General features: G+C 56.1%; 2 protein-coding genes across 2 annotated transcripts in view; one reads left to right on the top strand and one right to left on the bottom strand.

Moving 5' to 3' along the window:
• Window positions 1-716: 716 nt before the first annotated feature.
• On the bottom strand, window positions 717-7,589 carry KDELR1 (KDEL endoplasmic reticulum protein retention receptor 1). Its single transcript, XM_081273187.1, has 5 exons — window positions 7,285-7,589; window positions 6,515-6,615; window positions 6,122-6,280; window positions 2,387-2,639; window positions 717-1,458 (listed from the first exon to the last, which is right to left on the bottom strand). Exons 1-5 carry the CDS (start codon window positions 7,373-7,375, stop codon window positions 1,424-1,426), a joined length of 639 nt encoding a protein of 212 aa, XP_081129313.1. The 5' UTR covers window positions 7,376-7,589; the 3' UTR covers window positions 717-1,423.
• A 1,690-nt stretch (window positions 7,590-9,279) lies between these two features.
• The window catches only part of GRIN2D (glutamate ionotropic receptor NMDA type subunit 2D), a 36,953-nt gene continuing 30,499 nt past the window's right edge, over window positions 9,280-15,733 (top strand). The window contains exons 1-3 of the mRNA XM_081275207.1: window positions 9,280-9,463; window positions 10,247-10,538; window positions 13,679-14,169. Of these exons, the coding sequence (XP_081131333.1) occupies window positions 13,705-14,169 (465 nt within the window). The 5' untranslated portion in view covers window positions 9,280-9,463; window positions 10,247-10,538; window positions 13,679-13,704. The remainder of the gene's footprint in view (window positions 9,464-10,246; window positions 10,539-13,678; window positions 14,170-15,733) is intronic.

Raw genomic sequence — 15,733 nt, 5'->3', positions numbered from 1 at the left:
AGGGCAGGAAACAGGCCAGGTGTGAAGCCAATCCAGAGAGAGACTTAGAAAATATTTCATTTGCCTTTTAACGCTACACAATCAAAACAAAACAAACAAGACACATGGTGTCAGTCCAATAATAAACTACAGCAGCTCCACAGCCAAGTCTTGGGGACTGTGGTGAAATGCTCACATCCCCTCCATTCAGTGCCTGCCATCTGCTGCAGTCCAGAAGTGCAGGCCCAGCACCGTCAGGCTGACAGCTCTCTTTTTAAGAGAAGCCAGAAATCCAGACTTCAAAGTGAAAATCTGGTTTTGAAAGGCTGGTGACCCATTCTTTTTTCCTTTCTTTCTTTTTCAGAAAAAAACACCATGTGGCTCAACAAAAATGCATCACAGTGCCATTCGAGGGCGGGCCAGGGGCTGTCCACTTGTGGCCTCTGACATACGTGTTCTGGAGAATCCTCCGCAGCCCTGAGGGTCTGGAGGGCCATCAGGCAGTTTCTACGGCAAGATTCTTACAATCTTCAAGATTTTCTCCAAAACCTCTTCCCCAGCAGAGCCGTAAGAATCAGGGTGCAGCTGAGTCTTGGAAAACCCCATTTCTCATCTTCCTGCTCCTCCCAGGCCTCTGGTCACCAGGGACAGTCCATAAGGAAAAAGCAGAAGCAGAGAGGGGTTGGGGTAGGACCCCACATATGCCAGAGAGAGGGCAAGGAGTAGCAAAAGAGGTATCATTTTCCTCTGTTTATTTCAAGAGAACAAAGAATTAACCATCAAATTCTGTACAAAAACATGGCATCAGAGCTGTGGCAACCCTTATGCCAGCCCCTTCCCATGCCTGAGCCCAGAGCCCCCCTCATTTGTGAAAAAAACAGGAAAAAAACAAAAACTCAAATTCTGGGGGGGTTATTATGAAAAATCAGGGGAAACCTTCCTGGGCCCCCCTTCTTCCCTATCCCCAACCCAGGAACTTGGGTGGAGGCGCTGTGGTCCTGGCCACGGTGAGAAGTGGGGCAGGCAGTGGGCAGTTTAGTGTTTGGCAACCAGTGGGGCTGTGGGCAGAACCTGGAAAGGCCTGAGGGGCTCGAGGACGGGAAGAGACCCCTGGCCCGGCCTTGGCCCATAGTACACTCGAAAACAGTTTATAAAAATTGGGGCCAGAGAGTAGAAGAGAAAGGAGTCATCAGAATCAAAAACTAAATAGTGGAAAGATTTTTTTTTTCTTCTCTAAAAGGCAAAAAACTACAAATAGCCCAGGTCCTGAGCTCCCCAAGACTTGGGTCCTCCATTGCCCCCCACCCCAGCCCGGTAGGAGTGGGTATGGGGAGCAGGGAGAGATGGATTCTTTAAAAAGTCACCCCTGGACGGGAAGGCTCGTCTTCTGTCACCTTCCTCTGCCTCCCGACACTGCCGAGGAGAGGGCTGGTGAGGACCAGGGCTATGCCGGCAAGCTTAGCTTCTTCCCCTTGAGGACTGTAGAGAGAGATGGGGTGGTGGTTAGCCTGGAGGCCTGCAGAAAGGGGACCATGTCCTGCCCCCAGAGCAGGGGCTTGTGCATTGGGCTGGGCAGACATGCAGGGAGGGACAGCTCCCAGGACTGAGGATCAAGAACTGAGGGGACTGGCAGAGACCACAGAGGGGTGAGGTCTGGAACCTTGTTCTCATCCCAGGGACTGAGCAATGGGGGCCAAGAGGAGGCCCCATTTCTTCCAGTGCTGGCTGTTTCTCTTTCTCCCTCTCTGTCAGGGCTGGCCAGGTGAAACCTCCCTCTCCCACCCTCAAGACTTACTCCTGGGGGCTGGGCACTGTCTCTAAGCCTCTGCTCACCACCTCTCTTTCCTTCACACACTAACTCCTGGGATTCGAGGTCTCTGCTTAAACACCACCTCCTCCAAGAGACCGACCTGCCCACGTGGGGTAGCCCCCACCCTTCACAGTTCTCCATGAGCATCCTGGTTCCTTTCTTCCATAGCTCTTCTCAATATTGGTAATTCTCTTTCTTTATTCACACAGTCTCCCCAGGAGAGTATAAAGGGAGGGAAGGGCCTTGACCACCTTTTCTCCTGCTACATCCCCAGAGCCTAGTGCTTGATGAATTTGTTGGACAGATAGATGGATGGATGGATAGATGGATAGATGAACGGATGGATCTCAGTGTGCCCAAGTCCCTGCCTGACCTAAGCTATACTTGAAGCAATCAATACAGTGTGAAGACAGGAACTCCTTGGTCCTCGGGGAGAAAAGGGCTGGAGGCATGAATTCCTAGGGGACAGAGGGTGCGGGACCCCAGAAGCCAGGAGACAAAGCCCTCCCTCCCTTGAGCAGATGGACACCAGGCCACGGGGAGGGTTGGGGACAAGGCAAGGCAGGCCCCCTCCAGCCGGCCCTGCATCCTGGCTACCTTTGGTGATATAGAGGTAGAAGAAATCACAGTAGAGGACAGTCTGGACCAGGCCAGCCACGATGGCGATGAGATCGAAGAAGCCCTCAAAGTGGTAGCGCCAGATCCAGTTGAAGAGATACAGGGTGCGGTAGACGCCCAGGGCAAACAGGTAGTGGCTCGTGATGGTCTCCGCCTCGCCAGTCTTGCTCACCATGAACAGTTGCGGCAAGATGGCCACTGACTCCAGGTAGATGGAGAAGGTCCAGAGGATCTGCCGAAAGGCCAGGGAGTGAGAGCAGAGGCCGGGGTGAGAGGCTGGGATGAGGGGGTGGGGCAGGGGAGGACGCAGAGAATGCGCTGCAGTCACAGGCACAGTGAACTCCATCCTGGTGCTTAGCACATGCCCCATGCCATCCTGCCCTGTTTCAATGCAGCTCCTTTAATCCTCACCACTGCCCCGTGGCAGAATCATAATTATCAAACCACCCTTCTACAGATGTGGAAACTGAGGCTCAGAGAAGGTTGCTAGGATACTTGCTAGTAGCTAGTAAGCAGCAGAAGCAGGGGCTTGAACTGGACTCAGTACCCATGAGCTCTCTGCAACTGGCCTCTCTAAAGGTGGACTGGGTTGGAAACTTGGCTTGGAGATTCCCTTCTAAGACCTTAGGTAAGACGCCAGACTCCACAATCCTCTGCTTCCACCTCTCTACAACAGGGCTGTTTTTTTGCTCCCCGAGGATCATCATTCAATCTTTAGAGACCTCAATTAGGCAATGTTGACCCTGGCTTAAAATCCTCCAGTAGCTTCTTCCTATCACAACAAGAATTAAATCCTAGTGCGTTGGCCTTCGGCACCTGTCAACCCAACCTCCTCTCCCACTCCCCCTTCACTCTGGGCCGCAGCCATCTGGGCCACCTCTCTGGTCTTCCAACATACCATGCTCCTTCCTGCCACAGGGCTTTTGCACTTGCTGTTGCCCCAGCAGGGAAATCTCTTCCCAGTGGTCATATGCCTACCTCTTCCCTGGCAATAGAACTTCTGTCTCTTCCTGTGCTGTGATTCTATTCCTCAAGGGTAACCCTATGGGTGAGAATTGGGTGTACACCTGTCAAATCACTGTCTTATCTTCTTCCTGTCCCTCTCACCAGAACTGAACTCCATGGTGTCCTGCATCTTGCTTACCCTGGGGCCCAGCACCTAGCACAGTTCCTGAATGAATAAGAGAGTGAGTTGAAAAGGACCCCCCTTCCATGTGGCATAAGCCACCATTTAAGAGTAGTGAAAACCATCTTCATGAGCAGGGCAATGGTTTCACAAGACAGGAGGCAGAGACTACAGACATCTGCCAGTCCCTTGTCAGTCCCCAGCTCTCTGAAAGTCCCACCTGGGGTGATTCATGATCTGCAAGATACTCGAAACCTGTCCTCAGAGAACAAAGCCAGGTGGCAGGTGTGGCTCCTCCTCAGCTGTTTTGGTTTGTGGGGAGGAAGTGGAAAACACGAGGACGTATTCATAGCAACCTGTGCTCCTAGGTGCCTCCAAGGCGCTGTGGTGTGCACCTCAGGCTTCAATCTTACCCTGTGAGGTAAGTCCATTATTATCCCTGTTACATAAATGAGCAAACTCAGACCCAAGGGCTAAGTAACTTGTCCAAGGTCACACCAGATTCCCACCCAGGCAGCTGGACTCCAGGGCCTGCTCCCTTAACTACCCAAAATCCTCAAAGAGGCTCTTAGCAACCAGGTTTGGTTGAGGTTCTTGAGAAATGTACCCATTAAATTGATGTACAATCACAGCATAGGAGGAGATGGAAGTTCTGCTGCATTTATCTATTTCATGAGATCTGATTTTCCCCCTGGTACTGGGGATTGAATCCAGAGGTGCTCTACCACTGAGCTATACCCTAGCACTTTTAATTTTTTCACTTGAGTCAGGGTTTTGCTTATTTGCTGATTCTGGCCTTGAGCTTGCCAACTTCTTGCCTTAGCCTCCTAAAGCACAGGATTGCAGGTATGCCCACCATCCCAACATGATACCTGAATTTTTAAAGGGTATCTTCCTTCTATGATTAAAAGCATCATCAAGTAGCACAGGCTTTGGAAACAGGCAGACCTGAGTTCAAATCTTACAAATTCTCCCTCTGAGTCTCATCTTAGTCCTCTGAGAAATCAGAATAAGTACATCTCCCCATAATGACCAAGAGATCAGATGCGATGAAGACTAGAATAGTCCACTCAGGCCAGGCGCACAGTGAGCGATGAAACTTTGCACAAGTGACCTTTCTTTGTGAACATGGGAAACACAAAGGCTACTGTCAAGAGGCTAGGGTTCTGGTCTGGCTCCCACCTTGAGAAAGCCCCCTTGTCTCCTGCAGCCTGCCAGCCTCTCCATCTGCAAAATGGGTCCAGTAACCTCTACTTGGCAGGGTGGCTATGATTTAGTCAAGGGTATGGCTAAGTGCCCTCTGCAAGGTGACCACAGTATATTTGCAAAGTCAGCATCTGAAATCAAGACCAGGATTCCCACCATGGCATGATCTGATCCCCTGTAGCATTTCTGGAGACCTAATGGATAGTCACCCCTGTTAGATTTATCTCTACCCTACACAGTGCTTTCATTATTCTGAATCTGTGGCTAAAATTTTACAATGACATCTTGCCTGAAAACTCCTGAATTACACCTTCTGTCAAAAACATCAGCGTGTCCAGCCACCCAGGGCCAGTTTCCTACAGGGCAGGAGTAGGGAAGGAAGGGTTGCCCCAAATTTATAACTCCCGCCAGACTCCAGGAGGCCTGAAATGGCAGACCTAGCACGGGCCCTCCCAAAATCCCTCCCAGGAGTTTGTACAGGCCCCACCAAAATGCCATGGAATAAAGATCACGGCAGTTAACATTTCAAAGAAAAAGTATCAGGCACAGCACAAAACACTTAAGTCACCAAACACTTACTGTCATGGCATTCCCGCCTCATGCCAGACACTGGGCCTTACAAACATCAACCCTTACTAAACTCTTTGAGGGCTGGGGCTGCATGCAGCTCAACGCCAGACTACATGCTTAGCATGCCTGGAACACTGGGTTCCATCCCTGCACACACACAAAAGAAAGAACCTATAAGGTAGGAACAGATTATCCCCATTTTACAGACGAGGAAACAAGCACAGAGAGGTTTGCATGACTTGCCCAAAGTCCACTGCTGCTAAGTGGAAGGGGAAAGCTTCTCCTGCACACTGGTTCTAGGGTCTCAATGTATTTAACCAGAGGCAATGTTGTCACATCTCAATAAATCCTCACAGTGACCCGATTCAACTTTACAAATGGGGAAACTAAGTTATGGAGAAGTCAAATCACAGGCCCAGGTTCATGCTAGTAGAAAACAGCAGACCTAGGATACAAGTCCAAGCATCCGTGCGTGCCCCATGTTCCCAAGTCCTGAGCTATTCAGTTGGGTACTATCTAGGTTGATGACCTTGGACATTTAGACTCCCTAGATTTCAGTTTCCCTACCTCCAAAATGGGATTGTTGCAAAGTGAGTCCATATCTGTTAACTGCATAGAAAATGTCTGGTTCATAGTGACTGCTGCTGCTACCCTTAACACCATCAGATTCCAGAGCCTGTGCGAGGGGCATGCAGGTCCTAAAATAAGGAAGTTTCAGCAACCCCCATGGAAGGAAGCATTGGAGACTCCCTGCTATCAGCAGTCCTTCGGCCACAACCATCTGACCATTGCAGGACACACCAGGGGCCTACCTCCAGAGGAGTGAAGTCGTGGTTGACCAGGAAGGCCAGGATGGCTGTGGGGACAACAAGGAACTCCACCCGGAACGTATCGTGGTTCCCATCGTAAGTGGCTTTGAACTTACTGTAAATCATCCAGACCGTGGTGAAAGAGCAGGCTATGTAGACCACCTGATGAGGGGCATGACAGGGTGTCTCAACTCACAGAGCAGGATGGAAGCACAGCCCCCTTCCTGCTCGGAGGCAGAAATTCAAGTCCCCAGCCCCTGCCCCGTAAGAGTCCAGACCCTCAGGCCCAGGAGCCCCAGCCTCAGGCCCCACACCCACTCTTGCCCACTCTTCCCTGGGATCCTCGCTTGGCTCCCCTGCCTCAGGGGGCCTAGGGAGGTCGTGTGGAGACTTTACCTTCATGCACGTGTTGTAAAGTGAGATGTAGTTAGTGAAGAGGTCCAGGTAGCGGGCAGTGAACACCACAGCAAACAAGACCTGGCTCTTCCCTGAAATCCCTGTGGTCCAGACAGAGAGAGGAGGAGGAGAAGGAGGCTGAAGCAGGTTGCATGGGCAGTAAACTAAAGCACTGGTGCTTGGGAAGAGCCTGGAAACCGCTCTGGAGTGCAACAGTCCCAGGAGGCCTCCCCAACCTCCTTTGCTTCAGCAGGGCCCTTTCCCACGGCCCACAGCCAGGGGGCAGCCAGTCCCAAAGCTACTCTAGCCCGAGGCTTCAGTCCCAGTCTAGGCCTCACTGCCACCTCTGGCCCCCTCAGGGTCCTCCCACCATCTGGACCGAAGGTGGGGCCTAAGGAGGACCCTGCCTGACCTCAGCCCCCGGAACCAGTCACCTCCCTCTGCTCCCTTCCCCGCCACCGCGGTCCACGTCACCAACTCACAGCCACCTCCCCGCCTTCCGTGGTTCCCTGTTCCCAGCCCGGAACCCCACAGCTGCCCAGACTGGGGCTGTAGGAGGCTAAACTGGAGGCCTGGAAACACCCTAACATGTATGCACCTCCACCCGCGGTCAGGGGAAGGGAGTTGACCCCCTGCTGACCCCGGACATGAAGAGGGATCCCCAGCAAGCAGCGGGGGCTGGAACTTGTTCCCCTAGTGCTCCCAAAGCCTTCCCCCTGTCCTGGGACGCGCCCCGCAGTCTGTCCCCTCTGCCCGGGTGGGCCTCTCACCGGCACACGAGCGGGACTTCCAGATTTTAAGCAGTAGCAAGATGATGGCTAGGAGGTGGGAGAGGTCTCCCAGGAATCGGAAGAGATTCATGGCTGGGGGGGCTCTGGCAGGGCTGAGCTGGAGGGAGGCAGGCTGGTGGGGGCTGCCCCCCGGGGCTGCTGTTCTGGCGGGCGGCGGGCAGAGGGGCGGGAGAGGGACCCTCCGGTGGGCTCCACTCCGGGGAGGGGGTTCTATGAGGGGGAGCCGAGGCTGGAGCTGGCGGCCGAGCTAGAGCGGGGAAAAGGGAGGAGGGAGGGAGGGGGAGGAGTCCGGAGTGAGAGCTCCGCCCCTGAGGGCGGGCTCCTGTCTCTCGGGCTCCCCCTGTCGCCCACCTCCAGCCTTACAGAGCCGGCGCCGGAAAAGCGCCCAAGGCTGTGTCCTATGAACTTGCAGGGTCGCTGGGATCTGACACTCCCAAATCCCGCACTTGATCCCCTAGGCAATCTGTGCCACGGTAAAGGACAGACTACACCAGCCAAGCCTCTGCCCTTCACAGGGATTTGGAGGCTGGCCTCTGAACTTTAAAAACCCAGGGCCCAAAACAATAACAACAAATCCTTGACCAAGACCAAGAGGCTGGGCGGTAGTTTCTGACCTTCTCAAGGGCCCTCTCCAATCCACCCAAAAGAAAAAAGGTGACCCGCCCCCATCCTCTCCTTCCTCATGCCTCCTTCCTTAAATCCAAGAGTCCAGGCCCCAGCCCTCCTCCCTCAGACCCAGGAGTCCAGGCCCCAGCCCTCCTTCCTCAGACCCAGGAGTCCAGAGTTCCTTCTCCACTGGGACCCAGGAATCTGGGGCCCCTCCTTCAAACCTTTTAAGTGCTCAGGCATTTTGACACTCTCCTTGATGAAACACCCTCAGGAACCTGAGACCCATGGATATAACCCTGGGGAAGGCAGTCTGCTCAAGCCTCTGAGGAAATACCTTCATATCACTTCTTTTTTACTGATGGACCACAATCTCCAATATCCAGAAGGAAAGCAGTGTCTGCTCCATCATAGACACAGCAGTCCAGACCACAGCCTGGTCCCCGAGGTTCCACAAGACCACATTCTCATCTTATCCTTCCAATTGGGGTGTTCCTGGTGTTTCTATAAAGCTGCCCAGACTGTTCTGGGAAGTTGTGTGGTGCAGGACACCTGGGCCTGAGAGTGGAGGCCGAGAAAGGGAGAGTGAAAGAAAGAGAGAGAGAGAAGGTAGAGGTAACTGGAGCAAGAGCTGGAACCTGGCTCAGGAACTCCTGAGATAGTCCGAGTGTAAGTTTTGCCCTTGAGCCCATTAAGTGAGACTCTTGTTTCCTTCATTGCCAAGGTCTGGGAGGGCAGGGCTGAAGGTACCCATTCCTGAAAAGGAAGAAACTTGGGGACTAGAGTTTGAATGTTAGAGGAAGAAAAGGATTGTGGATCCAGATTCCTGGGATTAAGATGCTTGAGCCATAAAATGGTTGGGATGAGACCCTAAGTTCCAAGGAAGGGGGTCATGGAGGTGAGGGGCTGGGGCCTGGACCCCTGGGTCTGAGGAAGGAGGGCCTGGGGGTTTGGACAACTGGCTCTACCATGGAGACCTAGTTCACAAGCCTGGCCTCATGGAGCAATAGAAGCCAAATGATGGCTCTTAGCATGGTAGATTTTGAAGTCAGAGAAAGGACTGGTGCTTCCCACCCCTCAAAGTGAGAGTCAGCAACCCCTGGCCTGGGAATCTAGCTCGTGTCTCCGTAACAGGCGAGTCCTTGCCTACCCTCCCCCTTCTTCCTCCCTTTTTATCTGCAGCCCCTCACTGCCTTGTCCCAGGAGAAAGGGAGAAGCTGGGAGCAAGGTGGGGGGCGGCCCCCTTCCCCAACCCTGGCAGGAGGAGGGGTCCCCAGGGAGGCCAGGAGGGGGGGCTGTGGGTCTCCCGGCAGGGACGGACGGGGACTGAATGTTAATCGCATCCCAAGTGAGTGTGTGTGTGCGAGAACAGAGTGTGTGTGCGAGTCCCTCCCGCTCGGCTCCTCCAAGCCGCGGCCGCCGCCGCCGCCGCCGCCGCCGCCGCCACCCTCCGCCCGCAGCCTTCTCGGCCACCGGCGCCCAGTTGGGGGGTGTCGGCCTGGGTGGGTCCGCCCGGCCCCCAGGGGTCTCTCGTGTGACTGCCATCTGCCCGGTGAGAATGTGTGTCTGGGTATCAGGGCTGGCTGTGGGGGGGTGTGTCTGTGTTAGGGCTGCGGCGGCCGAGGGAGGAGGGGTCTGTCTGTCTGTACCGACCCTGAGCCGCCTGCTGGCACGTCGCGGGCCTCCCAGTCCTTCCCCTGAGCCCCCAAACCTGGATGAATGGTGTATACCTGGGTTCTGTGCCTCCTGCCTGCGTCCGGCTGGGTGTCTGAGTATCCCCGGCTGCCTGTGTCCTCCTGTCTGTCCGAACAGCCCCTGACGGCAGCCGCAGCTCGGCCCCCATTGGACCCCTGTGTGTGTGTGTGTGTGTGTGTGTGTCTCCCTCCTTGAGCTCCGGGGGTGTTGAGGGGGAATCCCAGGGAAGTGAGGCTGTGCGTGTGTGCGCGTGTGTATGTGTGTTTCTGGCTGTGTTTGAGAGTGGGGGCGCCGGGGGAGGGGTCTGGAGGTGACCAAGCGAGGAAGGGGCAAGCGGTCCCCAGACAGGCAATCTCCCGCTTCTCACGCTAACACGCACACCAAACACCCGCTTCAGAGGTGACCCAGACAGACAGACAGACAGACACAGACGCTGGAGGGAGGGGGGCGCAGAGGGCATAAAGCAGAGGGGTGCGAATAAGCCAGGGAGAGGCGGGATGGGACACATGAACTGGGGGAGGAGCCGGGGCTGAAGCAGCAGAGGGGGGCACCCGGGTGGGTGGAGGGGGGATCCCCGCGGGGTCGGGGCCGCAAGAGGACACCCCGACAGCCTCCGCAATGTCCGGGGCCCAACTTCCAGCGCAACATGTGTAGCCTCGTCCTCGCCTAGTCCTGGTGGCCGCAACCTTGGGGAACAGACAGGGCAGGTCAGGACCAAGGAAGAGGAGGGAGAGACGGAGCCAGGAACAGGCAAGAGGTCCCCACCGCCGCAGCTACCGCTACTGCCGCTGCTGTTGCTGCCGCCGCCCCGGGGCCTGACCCCCCCCACCCCATCGGCTCCCTGAGCCCTGCGCGGAATCTTTGGGTCGCTGGACGCCGGCTCCGGTCCTGGCACCCCCGCAATCCCCCCAACAGAACAGGGTCATGAAAAGGTAAGGTCGGGGCAAGGGGATTCAAGGTGGGGGTGGGGATGTGGACCCCCAAAATCTAGGGCAGGGAAAGTTGCCCAAGGGCCTCATGGAGGGAGGGGGCTCAAATGGCAGGCAGAAGTCTGTACCCTCAGCTCCCTTGCCTCTTGGGGACTCTCCTCCACCCCCTTTCTCCCTGAGCCCCTTTTTCCTGGGTCTCTATACCTCAGACCTCCTACACCCCCCCCCTTTCTCTTACACTGCTCCTCTAGCCAGCTGCACCTACCTGACACCCCATCTCTGACTCTCCAGCTCACCTCTGCATCCCCCTCCCAGCATCAGTCTCCCCATTGCCGTCCAGCCCTCTCCTTCTCTCCTCTCCTTTCCCCTCCCATCTTGGAGCTATGAGTCTGCTATTAATACTCCTGCCAAGGACCTTGCGGGCATCCAGGCCCCCCTCACCCTTCACCCCAAGCCACCACCCCTTCCTCAAGGTTCTGGAATGCCCTTCTAGCCTCTTGCAAGCACCACGATTGGGGTGGGGAGACGCAGGGCTGTGTTTGTATGATTGGGAGGGGGGACGGGATGCCGTCTGCAGCACAGCTTGGGGGGGGAGCTGTTAATCAAAGTGGACTCTCTTATGTGATGGATGGGGGAGCAACAGAGACAGGGACGCCCCAGGAATCTCTGGCACCCTCCTCCTCCTCAGCTTGGGGACAGACTTGTGCCGTGTACAGTCTGAGTGGGGCCACTGGGGAGGCCATAGCTGGGAGGGGGTGCCCAGGATGTTGGAACTGATTGGGTTTGAAATAAAAAGGGGTCCTTCAGGGAGAGCAGGGCTGGAAACAGATTCCTGGGTCTGGAAGCAGGAGAGACAGGATTCCTGGGTCCTGGGAAAGAACAGAGTAGAACTGGAGTCCTGGGGGAGGCGGGGGCTGACAGCCAAGACCAGGAGTCTTTCAGGAGAAGTTGCAGGGCAGTGCTCCTGTGTCTGAGGAGGGCCAGTGGTTCAAGCTCCTGGCAGAGCCGGGGTGAGGGCCCAGCCTCTTCAGCCTCTGTATGGGGCCAAGATTCATGAGGAGGTAGAAATTGGGAGCTTGGTTGCTTTCATTCTTGGGGGTGTGGGCTCTGGGAATCAGACTTCCAGGGAACTGGATGGCTGAGAATGCCACCCCACAGTCCCTGACGGTTGGGATTTGCCCTCCCAAACCCCTTATAGGAAATGACTGCGCCTCCAGCCTCCTAAGAAGGGTGGGGCTGGGGGTTACCCTCCTGAGCCTCAGAAGGGAGCAGGACCCTGAGGTCCCCAAAGGCAGAAGGCAGGCAAGAGTGGGTCTGAGAGGCAGAGGAGGGGGCCAGGGGTGAGCAGCCATCAGGAAGGGAGGGGAGAGCCAGTGTTAACCCGGAGGGGGCCAGGCCACAGCTGTGGGTTATTTTGGGGTGGAAGGGGGGCTATTCTGAGCACTGATTAAGCCAGCTGCTTGGGGAAGGGCAATGGAGAGGAGGGGCGAGGAGGAGCCAGGATTTGGGAGGGATGCCAGCAAGGAGCACCCACCCCTTTCCCTGGGAAGACAGTGGCCTGGTATCTCTGGAAAGGTGGGGTAGTGGGCAGAGGGGAGGGGCAGAGGCCTCCAGGCAGGAGTGGAGGTATGGGCCTTTCCCCCAACCAGGCTGGCTAGCTGGGTGGCTGTAGGGTGGATGAGGCCTGTGCTACCATGGTAACCGGACAGGAGACTGATTGACAGCAGAGAGAGCCCTTACCTGTCTGGACCTCCACCCCTCCAGGAAGCCCCTAGTGCAAACTCCAGCACCACTCTGGGAGCTAGGAGTCCAGTCTCCAGTGCCCTCCTTCCTCAGACCCAGGACCCAGGAGTCTGGGCTCCCAGCCCATCCACTCCAGGCAGCTCGTATTCAACAGGGAGCTCCTGAGGCAACGCTGTGTTTCCTCTAATTTATTAAATTGCTCCAGGATGGGAGCCAGGGACCCCCTCCCCAACTCTCCACAGCTGTGTCCTCCCCCCAACCCCAAATCCTAGCCTGGCCTGTGACTGTCACTCTGAGAATGGGGGTACAGGGACAGGAGTAGGGGGCAAAAATGGACTGGGGGTCATGATCTGGGTGAGGGGAAAGGTCATGGGGCAGTCCCTTTCCTTGGGACGCCCCACTAATCTTTCCCCTCCTTCTCTCCCCCCACACACCTGACCCCTTTTCCCTCGCTCATTTTTCCCTCACTTTTCTTCCTTTTATTTTTGTTCCCTCCTGCCTCTCGCCTTCCTGGCCTTCCTTTTATGTTTGTGCCGGGCACCTTCCTGGTGGGGGTCTCGGTCTTTGCTGGGCTCCGCTATTTCTGTCTTCCTGTGTACTCTCTGCTCTGCCTGCCTCCTCCATCTCCATTCTGCGTCCCTGTCACTCGTGTGCATGTCTCTTGGTGGCTGTGGGGTCTCTGTCTATGGCTTCCTGGCTTGTTTCTGTCTTCCCCCCTGTCCAACTTTCTTGCTTCTCATCTCTCCCGCCTTCCCACATCTATCTGTGCATCTCCCCTGCATCTCCAACACCCTCTCCCTGGGTCTTGATCACTCCCTATTTCTGTCATTCCTCTCTTCTCTCTGTCACTCTGAGCATCTCCACCCTGTTTCTCCTGCCACTCTCTCCCTGACCATTTTTTCTGTGGCCATCTCCATCTCTTTTCCTCTGTCCCTGGATCTCTCTTCGATCCTATTTTGGTCCCATTTCTGGGGTCCCCTCCATCCCTGCCTTCTCTTTCTCTTTCCTTACCTATCTTCCCCTGACCCCATTACCACCCCACTCTCCGCGTGTCTCCCCGCTGCCACATTCCAACTGAACCACTCTCCCTCTGTTTTGGGGCTCCCTTCCCCATATCTCCCTTCCACCTCCCTCCACTCTCTTTCCCTCTGACCCTCTCCTTCTGTGTCTCTCCCTTGGTCTCTGCGTCTCTGTCTCCCTCCTCCTACTTCTGTGTCTCTCCTTCTGTCTGTCCCTTCCTCTTTCTCTGTCCTTATCCTCATCTCTGTCTCTCTCCTTCCCTCTCCTCGCTGTCTCTGCGTCTCTCCCTCTCCGTAACTTCTCTTCTGTGGCTCTATCTTGTGTCCCTTCTCTGCGCCTGCCCCTCTCCTCTTGTGTCCCTCCCTGGCCCGTGCGTTCAGAGGCCGCCCGGCGGGGCCCGCAGGCGATGCGCGGCGCCGGTGGCCCCCGCGGCCCTCGGGGCCCCGCTAAGATGCTGCTGCTGCTGGCGCTGGCCTGCGCCAGCCCGTTCCCGGAGGAGGCGCCGGGGCCGGGCGGGGCCAGCGGGCCCGGCGGGGGCCTCGGCGGGGCGCGGCCGCTCAACGTGGCGCTCGTGTTCTCGGGGCCCGCGTACGCGGCCGAGGCGGCACGCTTGGGCCCCGCCGTGGCGGCGGCAGTGCGCAGCCCGGGCCTGGACGTGCGACCGGTGGCGCTGGTGCTCAACGGCTCGGACCCGCGCAGCCTCGTGCTGCAGCTCTGCGACCTGCTGTCGGGGCTGCGCGTGCACGGTGTTGTCTTCGAGGACGACTCGCGCGCGCCCGCCGTCGCGCCCATCCTCGACTTCCTGTCAGCCCAGACCTCGCTGCCCATCGTGGCCGTGCACGGCGGCGCCGCGCTCGTGCTCACGCCCAAGGTGCGCGCGACCGGAGGGGCGGGGCCAGTCGCGATGGGCGGGGCGTAGGATGGTTGGGTGGGGCTTAGGAAGGCGGGGACAGTCCTGGAGGTCAGCATCCAGGGTGGTGGTGGGAGCTGTAGGACAGAGATGGGGCTGATTTGGAGGGATGGGTTCTGCAAGGTGAGCAGGGCCTTCCAAAGGAGTCACCTAGAAGAAGGGTCAGAAAGGACAGTCAACAATGAGCAGGTCATGGGGAGGACATGGGCCCAGTCACTGCAGGAGAGCAACTAGCCAGCGAGAAGCAGGGACTAAGAATGAAAGGAGGGGGTAGATCTGGCATGAGCCAGGGGTGGAGTCAGTGGAAAGGAACGGGGTTCAGAAAAGGGTAAAAGATAGTGAGGAGGAGGAGCCAAGAAGGCAAGAAGAGGGAAGAAGAGAGAAGGGCAACATGGACAGGGTCTTGGAAGGAGATAGGCCAGATGAGCTGAGACTAGAAGTCTGTGAAGGAGGACAGAGCCATCCAGCGAATGGAGGAGTCTGAGAAATGAAGTGGTCATTAGAGGTAGGCTGACGAAGAGTAGAGCCAGACCTCAAGGAAGTGAGTGTTGGGGAGGAACAGTCAGGGAGAACGTGGGGCCTAAGCTCTTTGTAAAAGGGCAGGTCCTAGACTAGAAGAAGGTTCTGGAAGTTGGGTTTGAGAAGGCTCAGACCAGGCGAGGTGTGGAAAATAGGAATCCAGAAGTTGGGTCTTGGAGAATGAAGGCCTTGCATAGAGGTGGGTACAGACAGTGAAGGGTCAAGGGCAGAGCCGGCACAGGAGGGGAGAGGAGAGGAGAGGCCTCCCTCTCTCCAGAGAAGCACAGGAGTGGCCATTTGTAGTGTACTTCTGGTAGCAAAGAAGGAAAACGGACCAAGAATGGTCTGTGAACTGAAAAGGTGGAGCCCAACAAGGGGTGGGGCATTTAAGGGTGATGGAGCCACCTGAGTGTATGAAACCTAAATTGGCCAATTCCCAGAGGTGAGAACATTTGGCTTTGTGACTGGATCTCTTTTGCATTCTGGGACTCATTCTCCTGTCCAGAGCTTTCTGGGAAGGACCTCTGTCCAACTTTCTTGTTCTCCTTGGCATGATGGTTTCCAGAGATTTCCAGGCAGATTTGTAGACCTTTTTTTTTCCTGGCTGCCATCTTTGTGAAATACCCAGAGTGGTGGTCCCTGGTTCCTCCATTGCTGCTACATGTGGCCCACTCTGTTTCACTGTCTGTTGGGCACTGTGGCCAGCTCAGTGCACATCTATTGCCTTCAGGGGCATGTTTCCTCATTGTCTCTGGACAGAAGAAAGAGTGGTCATCACAGTGCCATCCATACCCTAGTGAATGCTGGGAACATGGTTTCCTTGCCACATGCCACCTACTGATGGGTAGCCGCTCCACCCTGACTTCTTAGGTGTCCATCACATGCTGAGAGACCTCAGCTCCTCAGGACAGCTGCCCTGTCCTCTCCACTCATAACCACTGGCACATGCCTCAGGAGAAAGTCCACTTGCCGTTCTCATTGCATAATAAGGTTCATTGAGAGCTGA

This window comes from Spermophilus citellus, assembly GCF_964194105.1.
Source record: "Spermophilus citellus genome assembly, chromosome: 18".
Taxonomy (NCBI): Eukaryota; Metazoa; Chordata; class Mammalia; order Rodentia; family Sciuridae; genus Spermophilus; species Spermophilus citellus.
This window is presented reverse-complemented; position numbering and strand designations above follow the sequence as displayed.

What these genes read in the sequence shown, in the direction of transcription:
- KDELR1 (XM_081273187.1), bottom strand. Translation starts at nt 7,375, where the DNA reads ATGAATCTCTTCCGATTCCTGGGAGACCTCTCCCACCTCCTAGCCATC. An exon ending in TTTACAACACGTGCATGAAG is followed by an intron (nt 6,281 to 6,514) that starts GTAAAGTCTCCA and finishes GCCCCTCATCAG; the next exon opens with GTGGTCTACATAGCCTGCTC. An exon ending in ACGACTTCACTCCTCTGGAG is followed by an intron (nt 2,640 to 6,121) that starts GTAGGCCCCTGG and finishes GCCTTTCGGCAG; the next exon opens with ATCCTCTGGACCTTCTCCAT.